The sequence below is a fragment of the Phalacrocorax carbo genome, chromosome 3 (assembly GCF_963921805.1).
Source record: "Phalacrocorax carbo chromosome 3, bPhaCar2.1, whole genome shotgun sequence".
In the NCBI taxonomy this organism is placed as follows: Eukaryota; Metazoa; Chordata; class Aves; order Suliformes; family Phalacrocoracidae; genus Phalacrocorax; species Phalacrocorax carbo.
The window spans coordinates 74950793-74964949 of record NC_087515.1 but is presented as its reverse complement, the minus strand read 5'-3'; the positions used below and the strand labels follow the sequence as shown (position 1 = coordinate 74964949).

General features: G+C 42.8%; 1 protein-coding gene across 1 annotated transcript; it reads left to right on the top strand.

The window, feature by feature from the left end:
- Positions 1-4648: 4648 nt before the first annotated feature.
- CALHM4 (calcium homeostasis modulator family member 4) lies at positions 4649-6523 on the top strand. Its single transcript, XM_009504405.2, has 2 exons — positions 4649-5334; positions 6119-6523. Exons 1-2 carry the CDS (start codon positions 4777-4779, stop codon positions 6521-6523), a joined length of 963 nt encoding a protein of 320 aa, XP_009502700.1. The 5' UTR covers positions 4649-4776.
- Positions 6524-14157: the final 7634 nt, after the last annotated feature.

The window sequence follows — 14157 nt, the reverse complement described above, 5'->3', positions numbered from 1 at the left end:
GCCCCAAGGAGGTCAGTCTGGCACACTGCTTGAGCATTAGACTACACCAGTTCTCTTCATTCCCATTAAACTGAAAAAAAAATAGACAAATATTTCCTGAAGTTCAAAAGCATGCATAAAATTGTGCACCAGCACCTTGTCTCTTATAGTGGACTGGCTATTACGGGAAAGGTGAAACCTGTAGAGCTAAGCACATGATCTCTTTAGTAGTCCAGTAACTAAGGATTGTCCCAAACGTGAATATCCCAGAGCAGAGTGCAATAGAAAGGTCAGTGATAAATTAGGTGTCAATCGCCTGAAAAAAATACCTAAAAACATTCTTTGAGCCAAAACATGAATACACTTGCCGCAAAGCATGGGTGTCCAAGTTAGTACAATATACGATGAGGCTTTAGTTTGCTCTCCATCTCCAGCTCAGTAGGTCTTGTATTAAATATTTCCTTCACAGAAAATTGAATTCTTTCAAATCACAAGAAGGTAAGTGATGGGGGTTTAAGCTGCATTGAAAAAAAGTGCTTAAACACAGGCTTCCCACATCACAGGTGAGTGCTTTTACTCAAAGCCCAGGGTTGCTGCTGCATTGGCCGTGTTTCAGAATAAAGCAGTGCCATTGCTGCCACCTTGCCCGTAGTGCCCTGCCTGGGAAGTGTTTTCAGCATGACCTGCTGAATCTTCCTTGGTTAGGTTAGGCATCTCAGGAACTGTTTTCAAGTGGGTGTGTTTGGACTCAGTTATCTACTTTCTGTTGAAACTCACTACAGGCACCTAAAATCTTATATATATTTGTCTATAAAGCACAGCTGAATTCTGAAGTTTAAAAAATCATTAACAGGTTTCTGTTTTTCCCTTAACATAAAGCTTATTGATGATTTTCTCATCAGTGCTTGCCCTAGTTAAGGGGAGAGGAACTTCTCCCGTAACCAGGCCAAAGAGACCATGAAAATGACTTGGCATCCTGAAGCCAACCTGCGACCAGGCAGACACAGGACATGGGCAGTGCTCCCCTATGCTCCCACAGGAAATCTGTCATGCAGGTACTTTCATAGCATGCTTTCTAACATGCATGGGGAGGTTTGACATCCATGCAAAATATAACTCAAAATGCAGCTAGAGGAGGCACAGAACATCAGCTTTTTGACTGCTAACTCAGAGATGAAAACACTTGTACAGGACTGGAGAGACCAGGGTTCAGTCTCCTCCTCCAAACTTTACAGGAAGCAATATTCAGGTGGAAAATAGAAGAACCCCACCCTCTTTCACTCTACCTTTCCCTGGCCATTAGACAACAAAATCCTAATCTTTTTCTGATACAATAAATATCAAAATCCTCTCTGTAGGGGAACTAAGAGCAACTGGTAGAACTATGACAGGAAAGCTGGAGAATACAGCTTCTTCCCACCACAGTCACACCACATCACTAATAACTGAAGAAAGAGGTGAGTGAGTGAGTTTTGGCTAGATCAGGTGGAGAAGGGAACTGAAACCAATCTCTCACTTCTGCCACGGCTGCTTTATAGAATCACAGAATGCCCTGAGTTGGAAGGGACCCACAAGGATCATCAAGTCCAAATCCTGTCCAAATCCACAAGACAAGCCCAAATTCACACCATGTCTCTGAGGGGTTGTCCAACTGCTTCCTGAATATTGTCAGGCTCAGTGCCGTGACTGCCTCCCTGGGGAGCCTGTTCCAGGGCTCCCCCACCCTCTGCGGGAAGAACCTTTTCCCAATACCCAACCTAACCCTCCCCTGGCACATCTTCCTGCCATTCCCTCGGGTCCTGTCATCAGTCACCAGAGAGAAGAGATCAGCGCCTGCCCCTGCTCCTCCCCTTGTGAGGCAGCTGCAGACCGCGATGAGGTCTGCCCTCAGCCTTCTCTTCTCCAGGCTGAACAAACCAAGTGACTTTAGCCACTCCTCATACAGTTTTCTTCTCTAAACCCTTCACAAACTTCATGGCCCTTCTCTGGACACTCTCTAGTAGCTTTATATCCTTAATGTACTGTGGCCCCCAAATCTGCACACAGCACTCGAGGTAAGGCCGCACCAGCGCAGAGTAGAGTGGGACAGTCACCCCCTTCAACCAGCTGCAATGCAGGGCTTGATGCACCCCAGGACATCGTTAGCCCTCTTGGCTGCCATTTCAATAAAAAGCAAACAAGAATAAAAACTGTTTGCTTGGGAGGATAGGAAGGTGTAATATGTCTTCCAGTAACCATATTCTAAAAGAAAGTGACAAACCATTCTCAGTTCTTTAAAAAAATCACTTATTTCTCATATGTGAGGCTCCTGGCAGTGAATTCAAGCTGACAGAGCCCTGCAAAATGACAAGCAAAACCATGGCTAAGGTTTGCTCACATATCCTATTTGCCTCAGATGACAGCTGTAATCAACCCTTTGCCTCAGAGGCAAGCTGGCTGCCACCTCAGATAGTGGTATTTTGGACTGCATTTAGTTCTAACTCTTCTTGGGCATCAGATAAAGAGCCTAAATGTCTACCTCAGAACTCCGGGTTCCTCTGCAAAGGCGAGTACTTAAAGGTTTGATGTGCTGCCCAAGCTCTTAATTGGATCTAACCCTGTGATTTGTTCCATAATAGGATGACCCAGCAGGATTATTTACAGCACAGCATGAAAGCAAATGCCAAAGAAGTGACAATGAAGCAGCACAAAGTTGTTGTATTGATTGTATAAATTGCCTTATTCAACAGCCTTAGGCTGACTATGAATATTTTAGTGTTATGCCTCTCTTCAGTTTCACATCTAATGTGTTTCTTGAGTAAACAAGTGATGCTTGGGAAAACCTTCCTCCCTTTATACAATATAAGACATTGGTTCCCAAAGAAAGCTCAGCAACTGGAGATTTTAAAATTAACTGAGGATCTTATAAAACACATCTTCAAAATAACGCTGTGACAGCCTGATGGGTTTATTCTACTGAATTAAAAGGAGGTAAGTTTTTTTCAAAATATAATACCACTAATACAAAAAAAAAAGTTACTTAAAATCCTGTGATACTGAAAGAAAATGAAACTTCAAAATGTCAGTGTTTGACAGCACTGGGATTTTGTTGTGATACTACGGTGCCCAAACAACCAAGAACTTAACAACAGGTTACACAAAAGCTGTGGCAAAGTGCTGCTGGATGTTTCAGCATGTTTCTCTATCGCTTTTACTTTTGTGTAATAGCGTCACATAGTTTTGACAGCCAATTACCAGCAAGGACCTTGTTCGCAGATTGTGACCGGGGATGAGATAAGCAGGCGTCCATTCTAACAGCGCACTGGAGGAACAAGGTCTTGCCTAGTAAACAGGCAAGACGTATATAACCTGCCATCCATGTGTATAACAGATGTGAGAGTGTCTCTGCCATCCAAGCACATACGATGGGCGCTAAAACTACTTTTTGAGCTGAAAGTTATTATTAGCAACCCTCTCTGTAAGGGGAGAGAAGAGGCTGTGCAGTCGGACACCATTATATCACGCCACCAAGTCCACAGATGCTGGAGACAGCCATCTGTAATGGGAAGACAATTTTCCTCACAGACTTTCTGGCAAATTTTTTTTCTGTTCCTGGTAAAAAAGTTTATCTTACAGGCAGTTACACTTCTCCAAACTTAAAGACAAGTATTTGTATAGTCAGATCAGCCTAAGGTATGCAGAGTATCAAAGGTGTACAGAACTACTGGACAGCATGACCATAGACAAAGTGCAACCCAGAGAAAATCATCATGAGAGAAACGTTTTAAATTAACCTCTGTTTAAGCTTGAATTGTGAGAGATGCTGAGAGCCCAGGTCATACATCCAAATATTCAGAAATCAGCTCCAGAAACGTTTAACTGAAAATTTTCTATCTACCTCTTTCCACAGAACGGGACTGACAACACTTACAGAAAATCTTAAAACTTGTAATCACAAGCATGCTATATAAATGCCAGCCATTATCATGAGCATGTCTGAAGCTGGCTTGACCCTGTGTGAAGTGAATAGCAGATTACACATTACCAAAAAAAACCAATTCCTGAAGGAAACATTCAACACTGCCAGGAAAAGAGACATGCTAGCTTCTTGCCGCCTACAGGTGGAATACTAAAATCCTCATGGTCCAGCAGCTAACTACATCTCCAGTGTTTGGGGAGCAAATTGCCTCAGAACCAGAACTGACATTAAATACAAACAGCATTGGGATTCACCAACTTTGTGCTACTTATGGAACCTTTTCTGGGTTCATTTTAAAGTTAAAACTTTTCATATTTTAAATGCTTTGGTTTTTTATAATCAGTCCACTTGACAAGGCTTTGTTTGGTTATTTTTTATGAAGAATAGCTGAAAGATCTCCTTTTCTCTCTTTTTTTCTTCCTGGTCCCATGCCATGCTTCTGCTAATTGCCATTGATTAGCAAACAACTTGCCAATTAACCCCGACATGGTGGTCATGGGTTTGATAGCATTACATGTCATCGAAAATGTAGGGAGAATTTACTGTTAGTTTCAGATAATTAGCAAGGGGCTGGCAGAGCTCACAATTGCCTAAAAGCTAAATGATCCAGAACAGCTGAGATAAATTATTGAATCAATTAAAATGCATGATTGGATGTCTGTAAGTATACTTAAGGCTAGCAAACAAGCTTCTAGCTGTCATGGAGTAGAATCAAAATTAGTGGGAGGAGAAAGACTAGTAGGGGGTTGTTTTTTTAAGCTCTTGGAGTTTGTTCTGTTCTAGACTATTAACTAGTATCGACTTAAAGCAAAATCATCTGATAAAGAGTAATATCTAAAATGACTTTCCTTCCACAGTGGTTAACTTTTTTAAAGGGCAAAGAGGTTGTTATTGCTAATGCTATAATTGCAATATTGACAATTGGTGGGCAGCAACTTTTCTCTTTTTTTACATTCAGCTGTCCCTGTAATGTTGGGCAGAACCTTATCTATGGGCTGGCTTTCCTAGGAGTTCCTGCACTGATCCTTCTGGTTGTTGGCTATGCCCTGAACAACCAGACTTGGAGGCTAGTTACAGGCCAAAAGTCTCCTCTTGAGGAAGAGGCCAGGCCAAACCGGTTACTGCAATGCAAACTCATCTGTTTTGTCCTGTGCAGCATCACTGGGAGAGCACTGGTTGCTCCAATAACATGGCTAGCAGTCACCCTGATAAATGGCTCATATTATGTCTGTGCCATGAGCGAGTATGTCTCTGTGCATTATTATGGAGTTAATCTTAATGTAACTGCTAGCGAATACAGAAGGACATTGGCTGCATTTCCATGCAGTCAGTTAGTTCCTCCAGAGCTGACCCGGGCAAGAGATGAAGTGATTCTCCTACTCCGCTACCAGTCACAGGTGAGTAACACATGTTGCTTCTGTTGCTTGCAGATCTAATGATGAGAAAGAGTTATTTCAGCAGGGAAAGTGTTAGGATAAAACAGGATCAGTATGTTCTGCCTTGAGTGCCAAATCTGTGTGTTTTGAAGCCTGCTTTGTTCCTATAAGTGGAACTGAAATTTAGGTATATAAATTACTATACCTGGTTGTCCTGTTTGTTACCTGCTACTGGAGGATATAGTCTTCCTTGCATAGTATCTTGAAAAGTACTGTCAAGTAAGACAAAGGGAAGTTCAAGAGCCAGGGAGGGTATGAAGTTTTCTTATTCAAGCATAAGAAACATGTGACTAGGAGGCCCAGGCTGCGAGAGCTCTATGTGAACTGAACTAAAATCTTGGGTTTTAGATCAGACTCAATTCTAAAAACTTACATACTAGGTAAATAATAGGGGGAATATTAAGTTGTCGCTCCAGAGGAAATTGGTTTTGAACAGGCTGTAAGCTGTAATAGGCTAGGAATTAGATGGCTTTGCTTCTCACAATAATAGCTGTGGAGGCAAAAGCCTTAACAAATAATACAACAGAATTTCCTTAAACTTGACAGAAAGAAGTGACTTTACTACATGGCTATGTCCCGTATACCCAGACTGGGTTTGATGGCAACAGACCCTTATCAGGCTTATTTATACCTTGTTAACCTTATTATTTAGGAAAAGCAAGTAAAGAGCATCTTGCAGATCTTTCTGATGCTCAGAAGTCACCACTGTGATTATTTTTAGCTGTCATGTTTTTTTCTTTTCAAGGTGGCTGGCTGGCTTCTGATTGCTATGGTAGTCATCACTGTCTTCCTGTCTTACTGCCTGGCAAGCTGTTTCTCCCCACTCAGCTTTCTACACTTCAGATACTGGAGCAACTATGTCCACAACGAGCAGGAGCTCTTTGACGAAGCGACAGACCAGCACTCCAGGCTCTATGCCATGCAGCATGTAAGGAAGTTCTTTGGCTTTGTCCCAGGGAGTGAAAATGTAAAGGAAATCCGTATCCCATCTCTCAGAGAGTGGCAAGCCATTTCTGGACTGGCCTTTCTGAAACGAGTGGATGAGGAGCACTATGACTACAGCCTCCTCCATGACTGGGCACTCAGGGAGTCTGTAAATGGAAAATACCTGAAGACTGATGAAGACCCTGTGATCAGACCACAGCTCTGAGGGTCCAAGCCCCCTCCAACACCTTGCAGAAAAGCAGGAATGTGTTCAGCTCCACATCAGACCTGAGCTGTTCTGGAACTTTGTGATGCCTTATTACTTTGATATGTCAAAGTATGTGAGCAAGTACATATTGTTAATGTAGTCCTTTAGCACATGCTTACAGATGCCTTTCCTGATGGCTCTGACTCCTGTGGGATGTGATGGTCTGCGTCTAGATTAGGATGAGCTGTTTCAAGATGCAGCTCTGCTTTTTAACACTTGTGCTAAAAGGATGAGTATGTACTGGGAGAGAAAGATATTCCCCAATGCTTTTTCTTTCCTCCCATTAAAAATTTTTAAAAATTAATAGCTAGACTTTGATTAGATCCTATGAGTCAGTCCATTCTGTACAGAGCAAAAGCAGATATCCAGCTTTGTCCTAGTTCCCCCTAGCAGAAATGTCTTCTTTCTCCTCCTCCATGTCTTGTATTATGTGAATAAAATATACTGAGCTAAATACAGGCTAAATCTGTGGCTAAGAAACACAAGAGGAAACTTTAGCAACAAAGGGTGGGTCTAGAAACAGTGATGACAGAACTTTAAATTCTGCTAAGGAGATAAAACGCCCACTGAGAGGCACAGGATGGAGGGCTGCAACATATAGCAGCTGTATGGAAAAAAAACACTTTACATGCTAAAAACTTAGTGCAAATGTATTCTCGCTGAAAGTAAGAGCAAGCTCAGTCTCCTATTCCATTCTATTTTAGATGTACTTCAGAATCTCTCAGGCGTTTGTGTGCTTGTCTATTGTACAAAGAGCAAATCAGGATGGGAAACAAACCTCACTCTCTGCAGCGAGGTTTGCTTTGCTTGTGAAAAACTTACAATTTAGTCATACTCTTGTGCCCATAAATGCTACTGTGATTAAAATGTACTGAATTTAGTGAAAGAGGGCTTAATGTTATTTTTGTGTTAATTCAGTGTGGTATGATATGATGTCACTGCATCTCATTTCCCCTCTGACACCCTGTGTAGATGTCTCTAAGGTGGGAAAAATGCACACCATAATTTTTCTAATGCTTCCTGTACTGCCTTGCCATGTATGCATGCACGTGTGTGCTGCAAAGCCATAGGCTAGCTTATGGGATGCTACCTGCTGTTAATAAGTGACCCTGGAGTGCTGAAGTGGAAAAAATGTCATTATTTAGTACATTTTACTAGAAAATGCAGGAGCCAGTTGTAAGTTAAATTGTGGATCTTGGTAACTTGAAGATTTAAACTTCTAAACAAAAGCAAGCACTGTAGCAAATGCAAATTATGTATGTACTGAATAATTGGTGAATGCTGCATATTTTACATCACTAAATGTATTCTTAGAAATTCCCACATATTTCATCAAGCCTTAACCTTTCAGCTGTGTGATGGATTGACTGTGGCTGGATGCCAGCTGCCCATCAAATATACTGTCTCTCCCCTCATCAGCCGGACAGGAGAGAAAAATTGTGGGTTGAGATAAGGACAGGGAAACCACTCACCAATTACCATCATAAGCAAATCAGACTTGACTTGGGAAAATTAGCTTAATTTATTATCAATTAAATCAGAGTAGGATAATGAGAAATAAAACTGCAGTGCATTATGGACATTGAGTCTGTAGGTTGTGGGCACAGAATCACTTTATAATCAGAGAATTTTATAATATATAGCATTTCTGTAAAGGGGATGCCCCTTTATTCCCCAGTCACCACCCGATTCATGTTCCCAGTATAACTTGATACTTATATTTTTTTGTTCCTCCTGGCAGGTGCCTGACTTGTTTCTCAGCTCCTTATCTCTGGAATTTAGCAGCCACCTGTTGTTTGCAAACCACTGGAACATGCAGAGCTTGCTTTGTATGTGCCCTTTCTTTGATCCATTGTCCTTGGCCGTTTCAGCAAACAGGCCCAAGTCGCATATTTCTCATGCTGTTTTTATTAAACATGATGATGTTTGCCACAACTCCCCCTTTTTTGTTTATGACAAATTGGTTGATTAACAGTGTGGTCATAATGCAGGCTTCTGCCTTTTGCACTCATTGGATAGCTGACCATAGAATCTGTAAAAACACTAAGAACAAGAAAAACTACACAGCACCTATACCAATAAATACCCACATTTGAAGATTTAATCCACTAAACCAAGTTTTTTGATTTAGCCATGACAAATCATTCCTTAATGTTTGAAGCACACTTTCAGTTGTTAGGTCTTGCAATTTCTTAACTTGGTCCTTTAACTGATCATGCAGAGATTGAATGTTATGCTGAAGAGGTAAGTCAAACACCCACTGTAAAAGTTGTTTCACAAAATCCCAGCTATGCTGAGTATTATTCCACAGGAGAGGCTTGACACATAAAGCTCTATGTTTATGTTCCCAATCACATTGCAGGTTCACTCGGGTTTTGAGCGCCGCCTGCCCATCTCCCAGCCACATCACTGGCTTTACAGTTCTCACAGGGATCCAATAAGGACCTGAAGGAAAAGAAACAAAAGCATATTCCCATCCCCAGGTAAGCAGAGGAACTGGTCCCACCCATTGACCAGATTCAAAATTCTTATAAAACACCTGGGGCCTCACAGTAGAGGACTCCCCAGCTCTAAAATGTCTATCTACTGTGGAACTATATTGTTTAGACCCAGATAGATTAAGAAAATTTAAAACATAAGTAGCTCTGTCCAATATTTCCTGCAGCGTAATCCCTACCAGATTCCCCCTTTTTTGTTTATCAATAAGAGATTTCAAAGAATGGTGGGCACATTCTATAATCACCTGACCAGTTGGAAAACATGGGATTCCAGTAATACGTTCAATTCCCCAATCCTGAAAAAATAAGAGAAAACGGCGAGAAACATAAGTTGGTCCATTGTCTGTCTTTATCTCCCAGGGAACCACCATGGTTGCAAAACATCGCAAACAATGTTTCACAACATCCCAGGCCCGGTCCCCAGAATGAGCAGTGGCCATTAAAAACACAGAAAAGGCATCGATAGAAACGTGGACATATTTAAGTCGTCCAGAGGAAGAAACATGTGTGACATCTGATTGCCACAAGTCATTTGCATTTAAACCTCTAGGATTAGTTCCAGGCAAAACAGGTAAAGGAGAAAGCTGCTGACAATCCGGGCGTGCCTGAATTATATCCTGAATTTGTTCAGTTGTTAGAGAAAAATGTTTCCATAAGGAGTGTGCATTTTGATTAAAAAATTCATGAGCCAATTTAGCATGCTCAAAACACTGAGGAGAAACTGCAGCCATTGTAAATCTATCTGCTATTGCATTGCCTTCAGCAAGAGGTCCTGGTAGGTTAGTGTGAGATCGAATATGGACAACAAAATAGAAATGTTGTCTCACTTTCAAAAGCTGCACCAGTTTTAACAATAAATCAAACAACGGTTTGTTGTCCACCTCCTGTATAAAAGCAGATTCTAAACGCTGAATAATACCCGCGACGTATGTAGAATCTGCAACTATATTAAGAGGTCCCCTGGAAAACAACTCAAAAGCACGAACTGCTGCAGCTAATTCCACAATTTGTGTAGACCCCAATAGATGCAAAACAGCTGAGGCCCATTCTTCACAGTCTGTTTGTCGCCAAACAACTGCAGCTTTACCTGTTTTACCAGAACTATCAATAAATACAGTACATGCATTTTACAAGGGAACAGAACTCAACAAAGATCATGGCTGGAGAGGTAAGCAGTGTAAAGAACCTAATAAACGATGATGTGGCAGAGAATGCAAAACAACATTAGTATAATCAGCCAAGGCAGCCTGAAAAGTTAAACTGTTACACAACACAGCATGAAACTCTTCTTTTGTTAATGGTAAATGGATAAAGACAGGATCTTGTCCTGTTATTTGTTGACGTTTCAAACGCCCTCGTGAAACAAGTCTGGCAATCAACTCTAGAGCAGTGGTTAATGTCTTGGCAAAAGAATGTGGTATAAATAGCCATTCTAAAATGCACAAAGCATCTTCTTCCAGCTGTGCTTTTTGGTCCCATTGGCCTAGAAGAGCATACAGTTGCAAAGAATGATAAATGACAAACAGTTGAACTGACAACTGGAGGGAAATTCAGTGGGCGAATGTGGAATTAATTTTATCTGTCACTGTTTGAAGTGCTGACTGAGCGTCTTCTGTCAATCATCTAGGAGAAGTTAGCTCAGGATTCCCTTTCAGTAAAGAAAACAGAGGTCACAGTTCATGTGTTGTTACACAAAACAGAGGTCGAAGCCAGTTAATTGTTCCCAACAGCTTTTGTAAATCATTCAAAGTATTCACTGTGGTAGCAAGTTGGACCAACTGTGGACATACATATGAATCAAGAAGTTTCCAACCAAGGTATTTCCATGGAGGAACTAATTGCACCTTTTCTGTCACAATTTGGAGGCCGTATTGCTGAAGCTCAGTTACTACGCCTTCAAAAACTCAGGAAAGAAGTGATTCAGTTTCAACAGCTAATAAAATATCGTCCATATAATGATATAAGACAATGTTATCATACAGTCTGTGAATATTCAACACGGCTTCACTGACCACCACTTGACATATGGTTGGGCTGTTTTTCATCCCTTGAGGTAGAACTACCCAATGAAACCGCTGCATAGGTTGATCATTATTAATCACAGGAACCAAAAAGGCAAAACAAACACAAACGTCAGGATGTAAATGAATAGCAAAAATGCAACTTTCAAATCAGTAACCTTCAAATGTCAATTATCCGGAATCAGTTCGATTTGGAGCTCCTGGATGGAAAGCCCTGTGCTGGTTTTGGCTGAGAAAGGGTTAATTCTCTTCACTGTAGTGCCTGTGGTGGTCAGGGACCTTTCCAGCTTCCCACCCTCTGCCACGTGGGCAAGAGGCCGGGAGGGGCAGGGCCACGGCCGGGGCGGCTGACCCCGACTGGCCAATGGGATGTTCATTCCATACCATGTGACGCCACGGCCAGTATATTAACGGAGGCAGTTGGAGCGCGGTGGCAGTTGTGGCTCGGGAAGGGGCGGCACCAGGTCGGCGAGCGGCTGCATCACATGCGGTTTGTTTTGGTGGTTCATTCCACACGCACCCCTGGTTTTGTGCCTCTCATTGTTTTCCTTTCCATTGCATTTTTGTTGTTGCTGTTTTGTTTTAATTATTAAACTGTTCTTATCTCAACCCATGAGCGTTACCCTTCTGATTCTCTTCCCTGTCCCACTGGTGGGGGAGTGAGCGAGTGGCTGTGTGGGGCTGAGCTGCCGGCTAAACCACAGCAAGCCCCTATAGATGCCATCACTGCATTAATAGCTCGGAGGTCTTGCAACATAAAGCGGTATTCCAAGGGCTTGTGGAATGGACAATATGACCTAATTTCAATTGCTCTTGCACTAATTCATGAGCCCTTTCTAGCCGCTCACCTTTCAAAGGCCACTGGTCTATCCATACTGGCTTGTCTGTCAGCCAAGTCAGTTTGAGTTGCGGCTGAATGTCAGTGGCCTGCATTAAAAATGTGTCAATATTGCTATGTTCCATTGTTGCAAGAGATCACGACCCCATAGAGTACATGGCACAGTCAAAACATAAGGTTTTAAAACTGCTTGTTTGTTTTCAGGACCTTCTACTATCAAGGAATGCATACTTTGCCAAGGTACTTGTGTTCCTCCGATTCCAGTAACAGCAGCAAACACCTGTACTAATGGCCATTCCTGCGGCCAGTCTGACTGTTGAATTATAGAAACATCTGTTCCAGTGTCCACTAGACCCATGAACACCTGATCATTTATTCTACAAGTCAACAGCATTTGTCCCATGGTAGTTTTCTGTGTCCAAAAAATGCAAGGCAAACCTGTGCTTCCAAACCCAGCGGATCCCCTTTTGCCAGCATGGGCAGGGTTTCCAGCTTGTATCTGTGTGTTGGGCAGCAGGAGCAACTATGCAATTTGCTCCCTGCAGGTATAGTGCAGGGTGGTGTAGGTGTCCAGACCATTATTTTAATCTCTCCTGTATAGTCAGAATCCACGACCTCGGGCAAAACAAATAATAGGCCTACTCTGGAAGTAGAGGAACAACCAAGTAATAGGGCACATAAACCCTTGTGTAAAGGACCATACACTCCTGTTGCCGATAAATGTACAGATTGATCTCGAATTACTGCGGATTGATTGGTGGCCAGGTCCAACCCAGCACCGCCTGCTGTGGCTGGTTTGAGAGACCCAGCTATTGTAGGTTGCCAGTGCCCATCTCGCTTATATGTGCCGGCCATGTCAAGGACTGCGCCAGTGGAAGCTGGGTCCTGTTATGCATCCTCAGGGCACCAGACCATGTGCCTCTCCTCCCGTCTCCTGATGCACTTCCAGGGAGCGGATTGCCCTGTTTGTCAAACTTAGAATGACATTGATTAGCCCAATGTTATCCTTTTTGACAGTGAGGGCAGAGCTGAGTAGGTTGCCTTCCCTGCTTTCCTTGACCTCGTCCTCCTCTTTTTGCTTTCAGGCAATCCTTCTTTACATGTCCCTCCTGACCACAGGAGAAACACTTAGTAGTAGCTCTTGTGACCACCAACAGGTGAGCTAAGGCAGCAGCTAACATGTCTGCCTTATGCTGCTCAGAACCTACATTTTGGTATGCTTTAATAACATCGTTCAAGGTTTTTGCTCGATTACGGATAGGATCAATAGCCTGTTTACAGTCGGTGTTCACATTATCAATGGTGAGCTGAAACAAAAATCCTGCTGCTTCAGAAGATTCTGTCTCTGTATAGCAGTCCGTAAACAATCTAGAAATTGTACATATGGTTCCTGAGGTCCCTGACAAATGGCAGCAAACGATGATTCTCGCTTTCCAAAATCTGGCACCTGTCGGAGTGCTCCCAAGGCTAACCCTGCCGCTTGAGTAAAAACATTTTGTGGCATACCAGCTTGTGCTGTCCCCATAGCATAATTCCCTTCCCCCATCAACTCGTCAAGACCGATAGCGATTCTAGCTGTTACATTGTCCATTACCTGGACCTGACCTAGCTCACGGTATTCAGAAACCCGCACAGAGCATTGTGCTGCAGACAAGGTAAGGTGTAAAATGAATTTCCAGTCCATGGGTGTCATTACATAAGATTCTCCTATAGCTTGTAGCAAATTCATTGTAAATGATGCCTGTAAACCGTATTCCTTTACTGACTTGCACACCGCGCTTATCACTTCATATGGTAAATGAGCATACGCCGGTGGCCTGTGTAGTCGATATAACTCAGGCATGGCTTGAAGGAGTGATATATCCCCTCTTTTTAATGATTCTGTCCAACACTCATCAAGCAGCCTGCCCGGAGCTATAGGTTGAACAGCTCCTTGCAATTGATAAATGGGAGACGGCAGCGTGAGCGGCAGTGCAAGCAGCGGTGCCAGGGAGGGTGGGGGCGGATGTGTCAAAGATAAACGTTAGAGTTTTTTGTCCTTGTTGTTGCAAAATCTTGTCTGCTGTACGGGCAGAAGCAGCCATCGTTTTTACGGGGGGGGGGGTGGGGGGGAGTGTGTGTGTACAAATCCGGCTCCTGTTCAGGATCAGCAGGACCAGGATCAAAAGGATCCTCAGGGTCAGCTACATACTCCGATAATGGAGGTTCAGCCGCCACTTCAGCATAGTCTGCTTT

What these genes read in the sequence shown, in the direction of transcription:
- CALHM4 (XM_009504405.2), top strand. Translation starts at nt 4,777, where the DNA reads ATGACTTTCCTTCCACAGTGGTTAACTTTTTTAAAGGGCAAAGAGGTT. An exon ending in TACTCCGCTACCAGTCACAG is followed by an intron (nt 5,335 to 6,118) that starts GTGAGTAACACA and finishes TTTCTTTTCAAG; the next exon opens with GTGGCTGGCTGGCTTCTGAT.